The 18296-nt window shown below is 35.5% G+C and overlaps 2 protein-coding genes across 2 annotated transcripts in view; both read right to left on the bottom strand.

Moving 5' to 3' along the window:
• The window catches only part of LOC132557045 (uncharacterized), a 135316-nt gene extending 128432 nt beyond the window's left edge, over window positions 1-6884 (bottom strand). The window contains exon 1 of the mRNA XM_060221509.1: window positions 6593-6884. Coding sequence (XP_060077492.1) covers window positions 6593-6884 — 292 coding nt within the window. The remainder of the gene's footprint in view (window positions 1-6592) is intronic.
• Window positions 6885-15076: 8192 nt separating this feature from the next.
• LOC132557044 (leucine-rich repeat-containing protein 15-like) lies at window positions 15077-17269 on the bottom strand. Its single transcript, XM_060221508.1, has one exon. The coding sequence runs from the start codon at window positions 17267-17269 to the stop codon at window positions 15077-15079; it is 2193 nt and encodes a 730-aa protein (XP_060077491.1).
• Between the last annotated feature and the right edge of the window lie 1027 nt (window positions 17270-18296).

The following is an 18296-nucleotide window of genomic DNA, read 5'->3' as shown; positions in this document are numbered from 1 at the left end:
TGACTACTTCACTACACGTTGGACATTTTGATGAACAGATATCTATTGCAGGACTTGGGCTGTCATGCCTCTGTAGCATTACAGAATGGGGATTTGTCCGCCCATCCGTTCTTGACTATAAAAAGAACGGGTTGATTACCAAACTGATGAGTGATGACCCCTGAGTGAGGCCCAGACCCTGGGAGAAATCATTTCGACTGGGGGTTACAATTATATAAATTTCAGGGGGAGACAACAGGAAAGTCCATGAAAGAAATAAAGTGACCTTTGTATCAGAGTTAGACACGGATATATTGAACTATATATGTACTCAATATACATTTGGATTACATTCAAATACTCATTGGGATGCATATGAGGGGCATTTGCGCTTTCTACAGAAAAAAATTGAACGATGTGGCTGAGTATGACAGGAAATCAAACTACCTCCACGTCGCAGTTACTCGACATCGAAATTTGGTGGTGAAACTCTCAGATCTTCTAGTTATATCGAGGAAGCGTTCGACATAAATTTTGGTCATATCTATAAAGCAAAATCTGTCACGGTTACAATGAAAAGTGGAAAGTTTAATAACTCTAAATGTAATATAGCAGTGGTCGTGAATTATATCCCGATCAGACGCTGCTTGTGTGTTTGGTGCTAACAACATCGGGATCGCTTCTTCTCATCTATGAACTGTGATAGTGTCACGAATGGTACACGATGAGCGAATGCGAGAAGAACTGCACATTCCATCATTAGAGTGCACTTGTCAAGGCTAGTCTCTACAAGAAGGTGGTTTTACTACCAATGTTATGCGGATGCGAGCACTGGGTGCGTCTCGGCTAAACCGAACATTCACCAACATTACGCCGCCAAACTAATGCTGGGTTTAGCACAACGCGCTAGCTGGTTACGACCGAGCCCATCCTTAGTTTACTCAGAATCTTTTATGGAAACAGACAACAGAAATTCACTTCATCTATAAAAACTAATTTCATTGGATCAATCCTTTCTATTTAAGCAAATTTTTACCATGCGGTTCTACTCTTTTCCGAAAGAGCAAATTAGAAATTCTGAAATTTTTTTCCAGAGGGAACTTCCCCGATATCATGAAAGTAACTCAAAAATATAAGTTTATACCTTACTTGGACTCGTAACTACGGAATTACGCGTTTCATTTCTGTTTGACTTGAACATCTTAATACTAAGTGGTGTGAATTTACACATGTAGGCTCTCAAAATTTGCAATTGTTAAACTTTCTCTCTTTTTACCTTTATTCATTGTGTCGATTTTATGTGTTTTCAACATCTCCTTCTGGAGGAAGTAATGATCGATGTGGACAGAAGATTATAACGATTATAAATGCAGCTGATCTATGACAACTTTATGACTTGACAAAAATCTAGTATTAAGAATATATCAAGAACGTGTAAAACGAATTAGCCAGTGTCCTTTCAGTACGAAACTACAGACTAGAGCGTGGTTGTCGTCATCTAAAACAACAACTTGTCTCGTTAGTTTTGTTACTCGCCTTTAAATTGTTTCTAAATGGTTTTGACATTTCTTGGTCTCCCGAGAGGTTAAGTCTGAAATAGTTAGTTTAATTTCAGAATACCCAAGTTGCAAGAAAGTAAAGATGTAAATGCGTCCCGTTTTTTTTTACCCAGGATCAGTAGTGTTACCTTCAATATTCTACTTTCACTTTCACTTCTGTCACAGAGTTGTTAATTTTACTGGTTGTTGTCGAGGCCTATTTAGTGCTTAGATTCTTGTGTTTGTTTATCTTTTGTAGTCATAGCCACAATTCAGGTCATGTCGACTGTTGGACGGAAAATATTTTCTAATTAGACTAGACCAAATTAACAATTTCAGAATAAGGGTATTATACACACACGGTGAGAAGTCGAAGTCATGTTCTTGCAATAACTTATATATATATATATTAACGAGTTATCTACTGTCATTTTTAAACATTTTTTTTAGGTAAACTACGACTTAAAAACATTGGTTGACGTAAAGACTACACATGTCAGACAAACAACATGTATGTTTGTATTACATGATTTTGATTTAACTAATCACAGATTTCTGGGCAAAATAAAACATATCTCCACTATGCTCATTATCCAGAACAACAAGTTCATTTTCAGTTTAAACACATTTTGATAATATGTTTAAATTCACTGATGCGTCAAAACAGAAAGAAGAAGAAAAAAATGCTTTATGCAGAAAAATAATGTTTGGAAATTCACTAAAAACTTGATACTTATACATGAATGTGTATTAACTTGTATTTGATAAATTAGCTGATATGTAAATAAAATCATCGTTTTAAAACGGTAAACAGATTGGTTTTTACGTTCTTGTTCCGGTTTACGTGCAAAACACATTTTAAGGTAAACCTTTTGATGTCAAACATGTTTGTACGATATCTTAAAATATTTCGATAAAAAACAGTTTGAAACGGGGATTAATGGTAGCTCTGGAACACCCAATACAATAAATGTATGACAGGTTCTCTAACAGATTAGATCTGGACATATGACCAGTAGGGAGATTCCGGTGTCCGGTGGTTTTACTGTATAAATGTATGTCAATTACATACAACATTTGTGTCAATATTGATTTGAAATATAAGGTTTGTCGAGAGGGTAATTTGAGATTTATTTTAATTTGTCTAATACAAATCTTCATCGGCAAATTCTTTCTTCAAGAGAAGACTCGCGCTGTAATGAGCACATTACAGGTATGGGGCTTGTTATAGCAATTTACAAAGTTCAGCGATGTCATACACGTACATTAACAAATATTGACAGGCATTGACAGAATGGGAAATCAGAGAGGGTTTTTAACACCGTAGTTGGTTTAAAATCCGGGAAAAGCATATTTAGAAATCCAATTGGCATACATAAGTGTATTTCAACAGACAACCTGTTTTATTAACCTTAAAGGTCAAGAGTAATTTGAACTTTCCTACATTGAAAGTGTTCATTAACTTTCACAAGAACATTGTAATCAAAACGGGGTTTTTAAAGTTTGAAATAATTTTTTAAAAATCAGTAATATGTAACAGAAGTACGCGCATTTAGAAATCGTTTATCGATTTGTCATTATTTGATTGGAATCGGTCACTTGTCATCGTTCTAACAATGGTGACAGCCACCACCTTTTTTAAATCACAGGTCTTCAGATCACGTGGTAACCAATTTAACAGCACTTAAAAAATGACCAACGGTTTTCGTTCCAATGGCTTTTAAGAATCACATACAAAAGAAATTAATTCTTCGGGGTTGTTGTCATGGACTTTCAATTGTTAACCTATATGAAGGGGGCTGTTGTTACAAAAACATCCTAATCTGAAAATCGGAGAAATATACGTATATATATTCGTGTTCTATCTCCTTTAATATACATTTCTTCTATGAACTCAAACGTTTTCCGGACTGTACTCTTTCTAAATTACAAAACGATCGTAATGATTATAAGTAGAAAGTAGTAATCCGACTGTTAAGCCCATTTAACTGCTTTATAAACTAAAACTATTTCGGGAATCCTAAATCATGATTATAGTCCTTAAGGTCAACAGCTTTTTTAGAAAAGTGCGAACGTGCGAAACGTTACGAAAAAATGCGGCGCATTAGAAACTAGAATTCTATATTTTGATGTAGATTGTAGTGTCAAAATTATAATATGGATGTAGACTGTAGCGTCAAAATTATAATATGGATGTAGACTGTAGCGTCAAAGTTATAACATGGTTGTAGACTGTAGCGTCAAAGTTATAACATGGATGTAGACTGTAGTGTCAAAATTATAACATGGATGTAGACTGTAGCGTCAAAGTTATAACATGATTGTAGACTGTAGTGTCAAAATTATAACATGGTTGTAGACTGTAGCGTCAAAATTATAATATGGATGTAGACTGTAGCGTCAAAGTTATAACATGATTGTAGACTGTAGTGTCAAAATTATAACAGGGATGTAGTCTGTATGTCAGAATTATAACCTGGATGTAGTCTGTAGTGTCAAAGTTATAACATGGATGTAGTCTGTAGTGTCAAAATTATAACATGGATGTAGAATGTATGTCAAAATTATAACATGGTTGTAGACTGTAGCGTCAAAATTATAACATGGATGTAGACTGTAGCGTAAAAATTATAACATGGATGTAGTCTGCAGTGTCAAAATTATAACATGGATGTAGTCTGTAGTGTCAAAATTATAACATGGATGTAGTCTGTAGTGTCAAAATTATAAAATGGATGTAGACTATAGTGTCAAAATTATAACATGGATGTAGACTGTAGTGTCAAAATTATAACATGGATATAGACTGTAGCGTCAAAGTTATAACATGGATGTAGTCTGTAGTGTCAAAATTATAACATGGATGTAGTCTGTAGTGTCAAAATTATAAAATGGATGTAGACTATAGTGTCAAAATTATAACATGGATGTAGACTGTAGTGCCAAAATTATAACATGGATGTAGACTGTAAAAAGTTATAACATGGATGTAGACTGTAGTGTCAAAATTATAACATGTAGAATGTATGTCAAAATTATAACATGTTGTAGTGTCAAAATTATAACATGGATGTAGACTGTATGTCAAAATTATAACATGGTTGTAGACTGTAGTGTCAAAATTATAACATGGATGTAGACTGTAGCGTCAAAATTATAACATGGATGTAGACTGTAGTGTGAAAATTATAACATGGATGTAGACTGTAGTGTCAAAATTATAACATGGATGTAGTCTGTAGTGTCAAAATTATAACATGGATGTAGACTGTATGTCAAAATTATAACATGGTTGTAGACTGTAGCGTCAAAATTATAACATGGATGTAGACTGTAGCGTCAAAATTATAACATGGATGTAGACTGTAGTGTCAAAATGATACATTTAATGTGAAGTATTTTCCCGTGTTTTAAATGTATTATATTTTAAAGAGGATCTGTGCTTATTCTCTCATCCCTCGGAGCACGATATATTGTTCGCTCGTTAATTCAAGACAGTATTCATAAACTCAATCATTCACGGTCGAGTTCAGTTTTCGTTCACCCAATTTTGAAAAAAATCAAAACAAAACAAAACCAAACAAACGAAAGCAACGAAAACCAAAAGGAAAGAATGCAATTTATGAAACGAGTGTAAGAATGGTTAACGAGTTCCATAAATCACGTCCTCACTGGTAACGTACTATATATCTTTTATCGTCTGAACGATTATTCATGCAAATATTGTAGAAGTGGGACATATCTACGCCATGCTTAAAACTATATCTCTATTGTCACGTGACAATGCAATTTGTGAGTGTGACGTCATTTCTTTTGGTGGTGTTAACGTCACAATAGGTCATATTACCGTGTAATACACGATGCTATTACAAGGTAGTTATCACTGAATAACAAGACAATCGTATGATAAATAACTATATAAGACAGCTCTAACGAGGACGAGGTTTGAAGGACGTTAGGTAGTTAAGTATCTCATCCGGTAAACTTCTTTTATCATGGGTAATTAGTACAAAGAGATTCTTTATTTTTCTTTATAGTTGGCGATATCTATTTTGGCCTTAACTAAAGACAATATACTACACAAATCGCACCGAGTTACATGTTAAATAAGATTGTGAAACAGTTTTAAGTAAAATAGTGTAATTTTAAGAACAAAATCAATTAAACTTCTCAATCCGAAACTAGACGTTATAGTTATGGCTTAGCCAAGAAAATCAAGGAAGATCACAATCAATCCATTTTCAACAAATTCCCATTGATCTGTTATATTGATAGATTTAGTGTTTAAGTCTACCTAGCTTCAGTGGGGCGCATTCTATTCCGTCACACGTTGTATTAGAATGTAAGTGTCTTTAACTATATTTTAGTGAACAGCGGTAGAACATAGAGTCTGACTAGGAAGCGGCGAGAATGATGAGCCGGAAAAAAAGCTAACGTCATGTCCTTGTAAACATCCGTATCTTATACGATATTGTTTTGATTATATAGTCATAATACGTAATTAGCCGAGGAACTATTTCCGTCGTATAACATAAGTAAACAAATAAATCAATGATTCAATCAACCAATATATCAATCAACAAATCACACAATAAATAAATAAATAGATAGATAAATACATACATAAAACCACATTAATCAATAAATCTTGCATTATGTTGACTTCTGCGCTACAACAGCATATTTTGCACTTGGCGTAGAAAGCATTGTGATGTTTTTATTGGAAAAAAAACTTCCCGACAAAAATACTTATTTTTCAGAATTCAATGATATGGCTTAAATCAATTTGAAGTGTGTTATATATTTCATAAAAAACAATTAATATAAATGTTTTAGATACTTTATCCAAAGATAACAGTATTTAAATCTCTTTTAAATCCTCAAATTGGACTTTCTCTACTTAACTTTAAAAATAACATATTTTTTTCGTCAAGTTTGTTAAAAAATATGTCGTTTTAATAGGCTAAAATTTAGTTTTTAAATATTTGCTTATAAAATAGAAAATTAAATTTTGATTAATTTTAAATATAAAGAATATACAATCGTCATCATTTGATAAGGAAATACTTCGTTACCTCCGGAGCCTTGGGACGACCCTGCTCCCGGGCCTTGCTGAGCGCCACTCCCCTGCCCGTCCGCGTTGATCCAGCCAGTGTACCCGACATAAATCTCATCAGCCGTGATAGTATGCATTCCAGATATTGTCATAGTTCCATCCACTTGCACTGTGGTAACGGTGACGCTGGTCGTAAGTGTACATGATGTTCCAGCACTGACCGTTATCGCGTTTCCAGATATACTACACCCCTGTGCTGTGGTCAGCATCAGTAGCAATATATAGAAAGTGCACATTTGCACGTGCGCCATTGTGGCACGTGCATGTACAACACAATCAAGTGACAGACGTACGGCGTCCTGCACCGTGCAGAGAATAACTGCCCTGGATTGTAGTATACTGTATAACATATATACACACTTCAAACGTGTAAGTAATAATCCACTTAAACCTGCTGTTTAAATACCACGGCCACATATCGTCCAATAAGGAAATAAACGGATCAGTGAACTCGAGTTAATAATGGAATTCAAAACTGTGTTTCACTTTCTAATTTGTTCTAAAGAGTAGCTGTATTCTATTTTATTCAATGATGTACATGTAAACAATGAAAAAAATGTTATCTTAACATGATCAATTACAAGGTGATATTCTGTGGACGGCAATAAAGCTTTTGTAAGCCATCGTGAAAATATAGTTCTAATCCGACCCGAGGCATGATTAACCTAGCTCAATGCGTAAACAGTCTCTTAAGGAAAGATAATGACTTGATCAAGAAACTAATAGCTTTTAAACATACAGTCTCGAAACACGTTCCTGCTGTATATGGAGCTTAAAAAGGTACATTTGTTTTAAATTTCCATTATTTTCTCAATATTTATAGGAGAAACTGACCTTTTAAATAGGTAAAAAATTATAGAAGATGGGAAATTTAAACCATTCACATTTCAAAGTCCTTACAGACCATTCTGTCGAAGTTATTTGGGAAACGCCACATTTTATATAAGGCATTACAGTGTAATTGAATGGTATGGTTATATAAGGTTTATTTTTTAAGCATTTTTTGTTACTGTGCTCTCCTGAAATCAATACGAGAAGGAACGAAAATTGCGTTTCAAACACGTACATGCATTTTTTATCTCAGATGTTGAATTGAAAACTAAACAAATCTCGCACAAGTCTATCTACGACAAACACAGTTCTTACTTGCGATGTTGTGTCTTACTCGTGAGATCTGTTGCTTGAATCTCACCATAGGCTTCAAAAGTGACCACAGTGGATATAAATTAATACTGTTGTGTAATAATTAATAGGACATGTATCAAAACTGTTTTGGCATAAGAATCTACAGATGTTGGACTCGAGTGGTGCTGTACCGACCAACCCGATCACGCCAGTCTAGTTTAAAGATGACATTAATTGTAAGAAATGATATGCATATAGCATTGATCTATTTCAACATCCTGGTGCCACACTGAAAACATCTTTTCATCTTGTATCGCGTTCCCATAAACATCCGTCTGCTCTGTCCCATCACAAGTATCTTGTTTCCTTTAAGATTAACGTTTCTTCTGGACCGATTCATCAAGTGTCTTGTCGGCTTTAACATCCGTCTGGACTGCTTTGTCAAGTGTCTTCTCGGCTTTAACATCCGTCTGGACTGCTTTGTCAAGTGTCTTTTTGGCTTTAGCATCCGTCTGTACTGCTTTGTCAAGTGTCTTGTCGGCTTTAACATCCGTCTAGACTGCATTGTCAAGTGTCTTAACCATCTTATCAATTTTAATATCTGTACTGCTTTGTCTTGTCTTTCTTTAGCATTGCTTTGTCAACTTTTTGGCTTTAGCCGTTTTATGTCAAGTGTCTTGTCGGCTTTAACATCCGTCTAGACTGCATTGTCAAGTGTCTTAACCATCTTATCAATTTTAATATCTGTCTTGGTTCTTAATTATAACTTTTCCGTTTTATCGTATGTCACTGTACCACGTGTGTTTCGGCACGAGTCTCGTCAATTATTAGATATAAGTCGACTTTATACTGTAGACGCATATCATAGGTTTTCTCCATCATGACATGTCTTCTCTGTCATTAATTTGAACACAATTGAATGTATTCTGACTTATTACTTTTTGTTACATAGTTCGCGTCCGAATTACTCACGTGGTAAGGGCCTTTTAAAGCTGACGCCATTAATTATTGTTATATTTACAGCGTTACATTCTATCGCAAACAACAAAACTATTTATATAAATTCTGAAAATAGCGTACATTGACAAAAGACATCTATGTGTCCCTCTTTCCAGTAGTCTGTAATATTTACCAAACCGTGTAATTTTAAAATCTATATTAAAAACACTTCAATATTTACGCGACAGGCTTGCTCCCTGACGACAAATTAAAAAATGCAGTTCTCATGCCAAATACAACCAGGAAATTAGGCAAATTAATTTCCAAAGTTCGAAAAAATTAAATGAGCATACGTTTCCATAGACTCAAACGTACACTGTCACCATAAATATTATTGTGTAACACTGTTATTGCAAAATGGAACATAATAGAATTAAAACTCAAAGTTACGACACGTGAACCCAACACTGTTGTCACCAAACAGGATAAGAAAGCCAATTTATAGGAGCTATAATTTCTGATTAACACATAAATTGAATTAGCTGTTGTTTATGGACGTCAATATTGTCTCTGTCATGTACTTTTTGTATACATGAAAGTTCATGGCTGTGTGGGAGGTAACTGTGGTATCCAATCACATTATATGATAGACAAGACCATTATCAGCTGACCCACATGACAATCAGTAAACGATTATCCTTATCATAACATGTGTTGAATGTTTACCATATTCTTTGATAAATATGTAACTCATGAAAAGAAGAATTGACACAAATATAAGGTATATTACTTATTTAAAGTTAATGTATCATTGTGATATCAGATTCACTAGTGAAAATGTTTTTTGACTTTACCTAAACTTTTCGTAATAATGTGTTAGAATATTATGTATAAAAAGAATACCCTTCTAAAATGTCAATTAGTTTAATTATTTCCAAACATATCATCTGGGAATACTGGAATAAAAGAGAATAGATGAACCTCCAATCTTGTATTTTTTTAACGGTAAAACTTATTTTATTTCTGTGTTATGAAGAATGTTTCTCGAAAACACTGGTCAATTTTAAAGTCACAGTGTAATTCCGTTGTACAGGAGTCCTAGTATAACCAATTTGGAGTCTTCTAATGCTGTATCCTAGTGTACACGTGACACAGAGTATTTACTTCCGTTTCTCGGTTAAGTATCTCGTTTGTTGTTACCGGAGAAGCGAAATTTAAATAAGTGTTTACAAGTATTCGTGGAATTAACAGACAAAAAAAGTAATTTCTAGATGGAGGACGATAAACAGTGAATGTCTCACACTTTAAGAACACATCAAAAGCATCAGTCAATTGGGCAGACCAGTCTGTTTAGATATAGACATTTTACTACATACTATATAATGTTTTGACCGGGGGAAAGAAACAATGACAGTTTTCCGGAAGTCTTTTGCTTGTTATACAAGACAAATCCGATGTTTTTATCTATTAATGGGTTATGTAAATCGCCTCAAGTTAAGCGAAGCGGGAGCCATTTAAAGTTCATGTGACACATTTATCAACACAGTAAGAAGTGCACTTAATACTGAAAACCTTATTGCTTATACAAGCAAACGTGTCATAACAGGCTTACTGTCGAGTTTTCACCAATAGGAATTTTCTCAGTGCATGCTTTAAATTGCTTGTTTGTATGTGAGGTTTATCATTGACAGCCCCAGTACAATTAGAATCATTTTGAGACAAGATCTCGTTGTTTTTGTTGGCGACTGTCTCATTGAACACAGTGCGGGAGGCCTATCGGCCAGAAGTTCAATATTATCCGTAATGAAAAGCTATGAGGGATATTAATCATTATGTGTCAAACTTACCTCGAAAAAATGGAAATGGAGTGCGGAAACGAACTTTTATATTTTGACCAAAATCCTTTTCATATCAGAATATTTCAATAAAAAGTCGTTGCTTGAGACGATTCTCAAAGCATTAGAACCTTTTCAGTGAGGAAGATTGAACGTTACAAACTCAAAAGTTTTACCAAATACACACCTATGAGAGTTAGCCAAATTCAAAATATTCCATTGACCTCAAATTTTTAGGTCTGAGTATCAGTAGGATAAGGTACTTATTTTTCTCTGTCGGTAAGATGAGACGACATTGACCCGAACCAGTAGTTTTTTTTTAAAAAAGTACCTACAAACTTGATGGGTGCTGTACTCCGAGGTAATTATGTAACGGTATAGACAATGCCTAAAACTGTCAGAGAAGAACGAATTTAACGACGTTGGCTACAACCCAGAGGGCTTGGTCTATACATTTACACTACAGGTGTTTCATTCTTCTGCCGACATAGTAAGTGGAGAATACTTTCATGGCTATTCTTTACACAGATATGTTATAATATAATTTTAGACTGCACGTAGAATAAGTCATAATGATATAGGAAATGTCATTTCTTTTCAAACATCTCAGGGATGTTGATGATGATGATGACGACCACGACGACGATGATGACGGCGACGATGACGACGACGATGATGATGACGACGACGACGACGAAGACGACGATGTCATAGGATCATTCGACTACTGAATCATTTATTACAAGCCGATGTTTTATTTTATCCTCTTTTTTGAAAAAAGGAAAAAAACAGCGAACGATTTCTGAAATTGTTTAAATTTTTCCTTTTACTCCGTGAATGATATTTCTTTAATAATGGCAATCCACGAGGTAAATTCACACATCGTACAATCGGTACAAGTGAACAAGGACGAACATGTACAGTTAGAACTTGACTTTGATGTATACACGTATACATGCGAATGCATATCCATCGTAGATATGTCGTCATCAGTCAAACAACAGAAAAAATACATATCTAATTGCTTTGAACTAACGACCCTTCTTCTAAAGGTACAATTTCATAAAAAACTTTTCTTATTTTTTTCCTATTACCAAAACATCAAAGTAACTTTAAATATTTGTAGATGGTATATTTTAGATGTGATATTGAAGAAAAAATTAATTGAAGATTGTTGTTGTTTTTTGTTTCCTTAACAACTAAAATATCATGATTGTATTGCTGCTGGTACATGTTTCAAGGCTTCGGTGTCAGATGATCTTCATACCACAAAGAAATGGGTCAGCTTAAGGACTGGTGACGCATCTCACCGATGCAGTGATTGGCAGCGTCAAGCACTGAACAACAATTTTAATAAGGACACTAGCTTGTCTCGGCCATTGAACAAAATCCAAGACCTGCCTTATTCCAGAAAATCAAGAAGGAAGTTATTAGAAAACGAAGAAAGAAGAGAGGCTGAAGGGTTCAGTGTTTGTAATTATAGACGGTATGTGTTTTCGAACCTTGGGGTATGGACTAAATATAACCTATACACATATATACATCTTCGAAAGACAAGGGTTCGCCTTGATATATACGTCATAAGATGTTTTTATTTTGACAAAAACTTGGCGAAGGTTTTATGATCGAACATCACCACGTACAGTGTGCTTCAAGTAGAATATTTCATGTTAACTAGTCGAATTACTACATTTCACAAGTTAGCTTGATGTACGTAAAATATATTACTAAATATTTCCAGTGTTCATAACTCATCGAAAATAACGTTATGTATGCATGTCATTCTTAAGCTGCAGACTCTGTAAAGTATTGAGACTTGCCATTAATTTACTTGATAGGATCATGAACATGTCACATAACCTGCAAACGATTACAGAGAGAACGGCTCATTCATTGACCTCAATCGATCAGTAAGTCTAGCTGGTGAAAACGACGATGTCATTGATTCCGGAGTGACCGACACTGATAAAGATAAGATGATACTGAAGCTGAATACAAATTATTAAACAAACAAACAAAATCAATATGGTAAAAATTAGAAAATCCTTGAAATAAAAATACGAATTGTAATTTTGATAAGCAATGTAATTAACTCCATGTTGATAGAAAATGCAAGCCATGCTAATATCAACAAAGACAGATGTAAGAAAAGCGATTAAAAACCGGACTAAATTGTCATCGTGACTATTTCGTCACTTTTAGAACATGCATTTTTTCCTTTAAGAAAAATTGACTGTCTCTAACCATTCGTGTCTAGGTAATTGTAAACAATAATATAATAACAGCACATACAGTTAGCAAGTGTAGTGTCTGCTCACACGTTTAACGATTAGGACCCGACGACAAATATATGTACATGTACATTCTATACAACTTCCGAGAGATAAGCCTTTGGTGTCTCTTCAGATCTACTGAGGATATGATTTTAATTTTTAATTTTAAAAAATCCTCATTTTTTGTTTTGGTTTTCTTTTCATTTTTTATTAATAAATACATACCAATGTGTCGTGCTATATGACTTCAGTGAATGAAAATGATTCGGTACGAAAACAATTTTGCGGAAGTAAATAATGATTTATAGGAAAAGAACTTGGGATTTTACCAGGTCCCGTATATTTATAGATATTAATTCTGACTGAGCGATATACTGTGAGCTTGCAAATACACAAACGGGGAAGCTCAATAGAAATATACCAGATAAAAACAACAAAGAATATACTAACATGTCAACAGAATCATAATCCAAACTTCAATAGAAATAGGGCAAAACTATGGAAAAAATAAAGATTTACACGGAGACTCATGGAAAGGAGAATGAGACCAGGTGTTCAGGAAAATTAAGCGCTTTGAGTTTCATCGACAACTACCACGCAAATCTTGGTCAATCGAAAAAATATGTCATGTTCACGAATGACAACACAGTTAACACAAACAGAACCTACAGGGTATATTGTTGTACCAGAAAACAGAAACATGCAATCTTTTCAGCTGCAGTAATTCGGAAGAAAACGGTAGTGGACTGGGTGGTTTCATGATTCACAATTCCTCAGCAACTTAATCGGAATATCGCTCATGTGGTAAGTACTTCCTACGAAATCATCCAATCTGCTCGTATCTCTTGGCAAAGAAACCACAGCGACAATCTTCAATGTGCATCTTTGATTCATTGGTAGCAACCTTACACTAGACATTAGTGAAAGAGAGAGAAGCAACCCTGCCGAGAATTTCAAAATGGCGGTAATTAACTAGAAATTCATTAAGCAGCAACTATGGACCAAATACCGCATGGATCTTTCTCTAGAAACAGCTACCAACGAATATGCTTAACTATACAGACAGCTTTTTTTTGTTTTTCTTCGAAAAACCTTATCACTCCGATATCTAGTTTTAAAAAAGAAATAGATTTAAACATTGTTAAACAAATTCTTTATTTAATCAAAATAACAAAACTACATGATTCTCACGATGATACGTTCATAAATATATTCAAGATAACAATGTGGAATCTTAATATTGATTTCACAAGGAACGCACGTTCCAAACTTCAGTCAATACTTTCTTATCATCTGAAACAAACACTATTATACGCGTAATTAGAAATTAGTACCCGAAGTCAAATGTTTACCCTACTCGAGTATAGCGAGGCCCAAAGTCTTAAAAGTTACCTTTTTAATCTACGATTTCACCAACATCTAAAACACCCGAATAAAACATATGTCACAGACTACAGCGACTGGTCAAGCGACTTTTCTCGGTGATGAAGGTCAATGGGAAGACAATATGTTTGCCCATCAGCTCAGTCTTTTTAAAGGACAATGCTCAAATCGAGGAAAGTACAAACCAATTACCAAAACACCGAATCAGAAGACTACATTGTATTACATTTGCTTATAGATGCATTTGTTTCAACTTCGACATATTGAAATTATTGTTTAACATTTTCCAATCTTGTCTGTCCCTTTCATTAAAACATTTCTCCAACATATAAGGTTTACGCTTAATGCAAATTTACAGAATATACAGAATATTGCAAATCTTTTTAACTCTTTAAGAGCTCACACTCATTTCCAAAAAAAAGACAGGCTTTCGGCTGGAGAAAATTAATGTGAAAACCGTTGTAAATCGGAAATTTAAGCTATCATTATAAAGGAAGGATGAAAAAACCCCAGAACTTTCGGATGAACATATTGATTGTATAATCTCAGGTTTCTGTCATCGAGCTAAGTTACTTTGGTTATACTAAAGCGTTTTTGACAAATTTAAGGAAAATGGAACCTCTTACCTCTTTATGAGAATGAGACCAAAAGTGAATTATTTTGTAAGTTATTTGGTGTACGTTCAACGTGACGTAACAGTCTTCATTTAGACATCAGTCTCGATACCACCACTTCACTAAAAGTGCTCTGGTCACATGTTTAACACAAAGAAAAAGGGACTTTCTATGCCGGTACAGTTGATATTTCACTTGGAGAGAGAAAGCACCGATCACACCGGAAATAGTTACTACCGTTTTTCTAATTCTCCGAATTTTCCTCTAAAGAACTCTAATCATTCCCAACGCCATCAAAAGATCCGGGACCTACACGTGCAAAGCTACCTACAACGTCATCACTAGTCTGATCATTCGACCCTTCCGGGTTGACAATGTAAACCATACTTCGGGAAGTTTGCCTTTTTCGGTATATCGCCATAGCAATTGAACCGAAAATAGAAACTGCCGCTACCACTCCCATGGCGATATAGAATCCATCAAGACCGAAGGAGCCGAACACGTGACCAACATCATGAGCCATTCCTACGTCTGCTCTGAAGGAATCGTTGTATGGAGCAGACATGTTAGTGTCTGAAAGGGTTGTCGAAGGCTGAATACCAACATAACTACTCACCATCCATCCTGTACTTCCCAAACTGTCTACCAACTGACTGGATACTTCTGGTTCATCACTCACGGTAACAACCGGCGTAGGGGAAATGCTGATTCCACGAGGGAGCGTCGTGGGAAGTGTTGAAGTAGAAATGCACATGTCGCCGATCTGCACGTCCTGTATTTGCATGTAGGCATACTCCTTTGGAGACGAGCAGTATCCATGTAGTTCTAAACCAATAATATTCTGTGGCAAAAACAGAATATCACAGCCACAATGAATAGGGTTTCCTGTCAACTTAACGGTCTCCAGAAAACGAGTCGTCTTGAAAATGTCCTTTGGAAGGAATGTGATATTATTTGCAGACAGGTCTACTCTACGGAGGGACCTCGTAGTATCAAAGACATTCGACGGAAGTCCATTCAGCAAGTTTGTTCCAAGGTCAAGGTTTTCCATGTTGACCTGTGCTTCTAAAACGTTTGGCGGAATATTGTGTAGCTGGTTTTCCTTCAGATTAAGCTCAGCTAGCTTTCCGAGATCTCCTAGCAGAGAAAGTGGCAGACTACTGATATTGTTTTTGCTAAGGTCAAGTTTTTCCAGCGACATCATATTTCTAAACGCGTTCTTGTCAAGAGCATTCAGTGAGTTATTAGAAATCACTAAAGTGACCAACGTCCTCCTTAGTTTGTCAAACAATGCCGGTGCTATGTTATCAATAAAGTTGTTCGATAAATCTAGACTGGTTAATGATTGCAGACCAGTGAAAGCCGAAACTTTGATGCTAGTCAGATGAGTATCTGACAGATTCAGAACTCTCAAGCTCGATAATCCCTGAAAGGATTCCGACTGTAATTCATATATATCACAACCAGAAAGATCCAATGAATCCATTGTTACACTTTCGAACAAACCAAACGGAAGATCTTCTACTCCGTGTAGCTCAAGGTGCTCTAAGCTTTTCTGTTTGTGGAAAATTGTGCTTGGTAAACTTCTGACACCACTTATTCGTATTGTCTTCAGGTTAACTGGCATTTCTTCATTACTGTTAGGTCCGTGGACATCATCGTGAAATAAATGAGCAGGTAACCGCATTTTTGGACCCACAATCTCGATATGTTTCAATAACACAAGACTCCTCAGTGTGTCGACATGCAGTTCCTTTATGTTTTCTCCAATTATCGACAGGTTAGAGAGAAGAGATCTGTGAGGGTGTCTGAAGATTCTTTCCGGTAAGTAAAATGCCTCGGTGACATTTAGCTTTAGGTAGGAAACTCGCAGATTATGAAAGAGTTTCTCCGGTATAACGGTCTGGTGAGACGTGACAGAGATTTTCTGAAGATCGGTCAGCTGGTTAAGGGAATCTGGAGGGAATACCCGTGCTTCTAACCCTATGATTTCACGAATATATGGCATATTTGCAAATGCATGGTTGTCAATAGATCTCAATAAGTTTCCAGATAGGTCGAGGGTCAAAATCTGAAAGTTCCTTGTGAGAAACTGGTCCTTTGAAATATCGAAATTGACGTCAAAATCCGTAAATGCATTGAATGAAGCGTTCAGGTGTCGCAGATTTGGGTATCTGTACAAGTGGAGGAGATGTGACGAATTAACTTCATTTTTAGACATGTCCAACGTGCCAATTTTTCTGGGCAGGTCAAATGGTGTCTCTGTCAGTAGTAGATTTGAACAGTCTGCCGCGATAGATTGCCCGCGCTGTAGCACAGTTATAGAACACCTACACACTGAGCAAGGGTACGTCATGGTTGGTTGAACTGCAGCTGCAGCAGTAGCTGCTGACGATACTGAGAATGGTATCCACAACAACATCAGGGATAGTGCCAGGAAAGTCATGCATGAGAAAGTCGACTCCATGTTCTATTGTTTTATCTACAAAATAAAGTTGTATTTACCATTCTGTATATAGCATTAACACAATCATGTAGAGTGCCGCACTGATGTAATACTTTAAATTTTGATATGATAGCATATATATATACACGAAAATTCCCTTATTTGTATGTCAGAGCTACTTAAAACAAATGTTGCGTTTTATGTTTAGAAAAAACTGAAATCACTCTTCTAATTGCACTCCACATGTTTTTTTTTTATATTGACATACTTTTGTGTCACTTATCACATTTAAATGTAACATACATACGAGTGCATTAAAACGTTTAACTGGGATCTATCTTCCTTAAAAACGGAAATTATTTAAACTCAAACATGTGACAGCGATTGTTCCGATGGTTATCGCGTTGGCTCATGTAACCTCAGATGAAGATCCGAGGTGCGTGGTTCGAAGCTCACTATCCGTAGCGGTATTTGTCTCTCAGGAAACTGTGACGAGAAAAGGAACGGTCTGCTCTGACATGAATGCGTACTTAAGCAAGAAAATTCAGTGTAATTGCCCTCACTGACGTGTGTTATTGGGGCATATGCCATGTCATGTTTTACTGAACAAGTAAAACACAAAATTATATTATTTTTCCTCAAGTGTCAATATTGATACAGTAGCTCTCTCTGTACTGACAATGATACTGGTGCAAGTGTTGAAAGATAAGTTCATTGGATCAGGGGATATTGTTGATGAAGTGCATTCAATACATTGCTCCCTCGCAATGCCCCCCCCCCCCCCCCATATTACCCATAAATTTTACATGACTTTTCTATTAAAGCAACTGACACGGTATATTAAAGTAAGAAGTATATTACTTTCCAGAAAGTGAAGGACTAAAAGTTAGTAGCAGTGTATTCTTGTATTATAATTTGATCATGATAATTTAGATAGCTTACTACGCTTACAGAATGTTTTCGGGAAATACTGACAAATTTCTATTAAAAACTGTATGTCTGAAAAGATTTCAGCATAAACATATACTGGTTAACACACAAGGTCGAA

The sequence above is a fragment of the Ylistrum balloti genome, unplaced genomic scaffold (genome assembly GCF_031769215.1).
Source record: "Ylistrum balloti isolate Yb309-2 unplaced genomic scaffold, AGI_CSIRO_Ybal_v1 Utg370618, whole genome shotgun sequence".
Lineage (NCBI taxonomy): Eukaryota > Metazoa > Mollusca > Bivalvia > Pectinida > Pectinidae > Ylistrum > Ylistrum balloti.
This window is presented reverse-complemented; position numbering and strand designations above follow the sequence as displayed.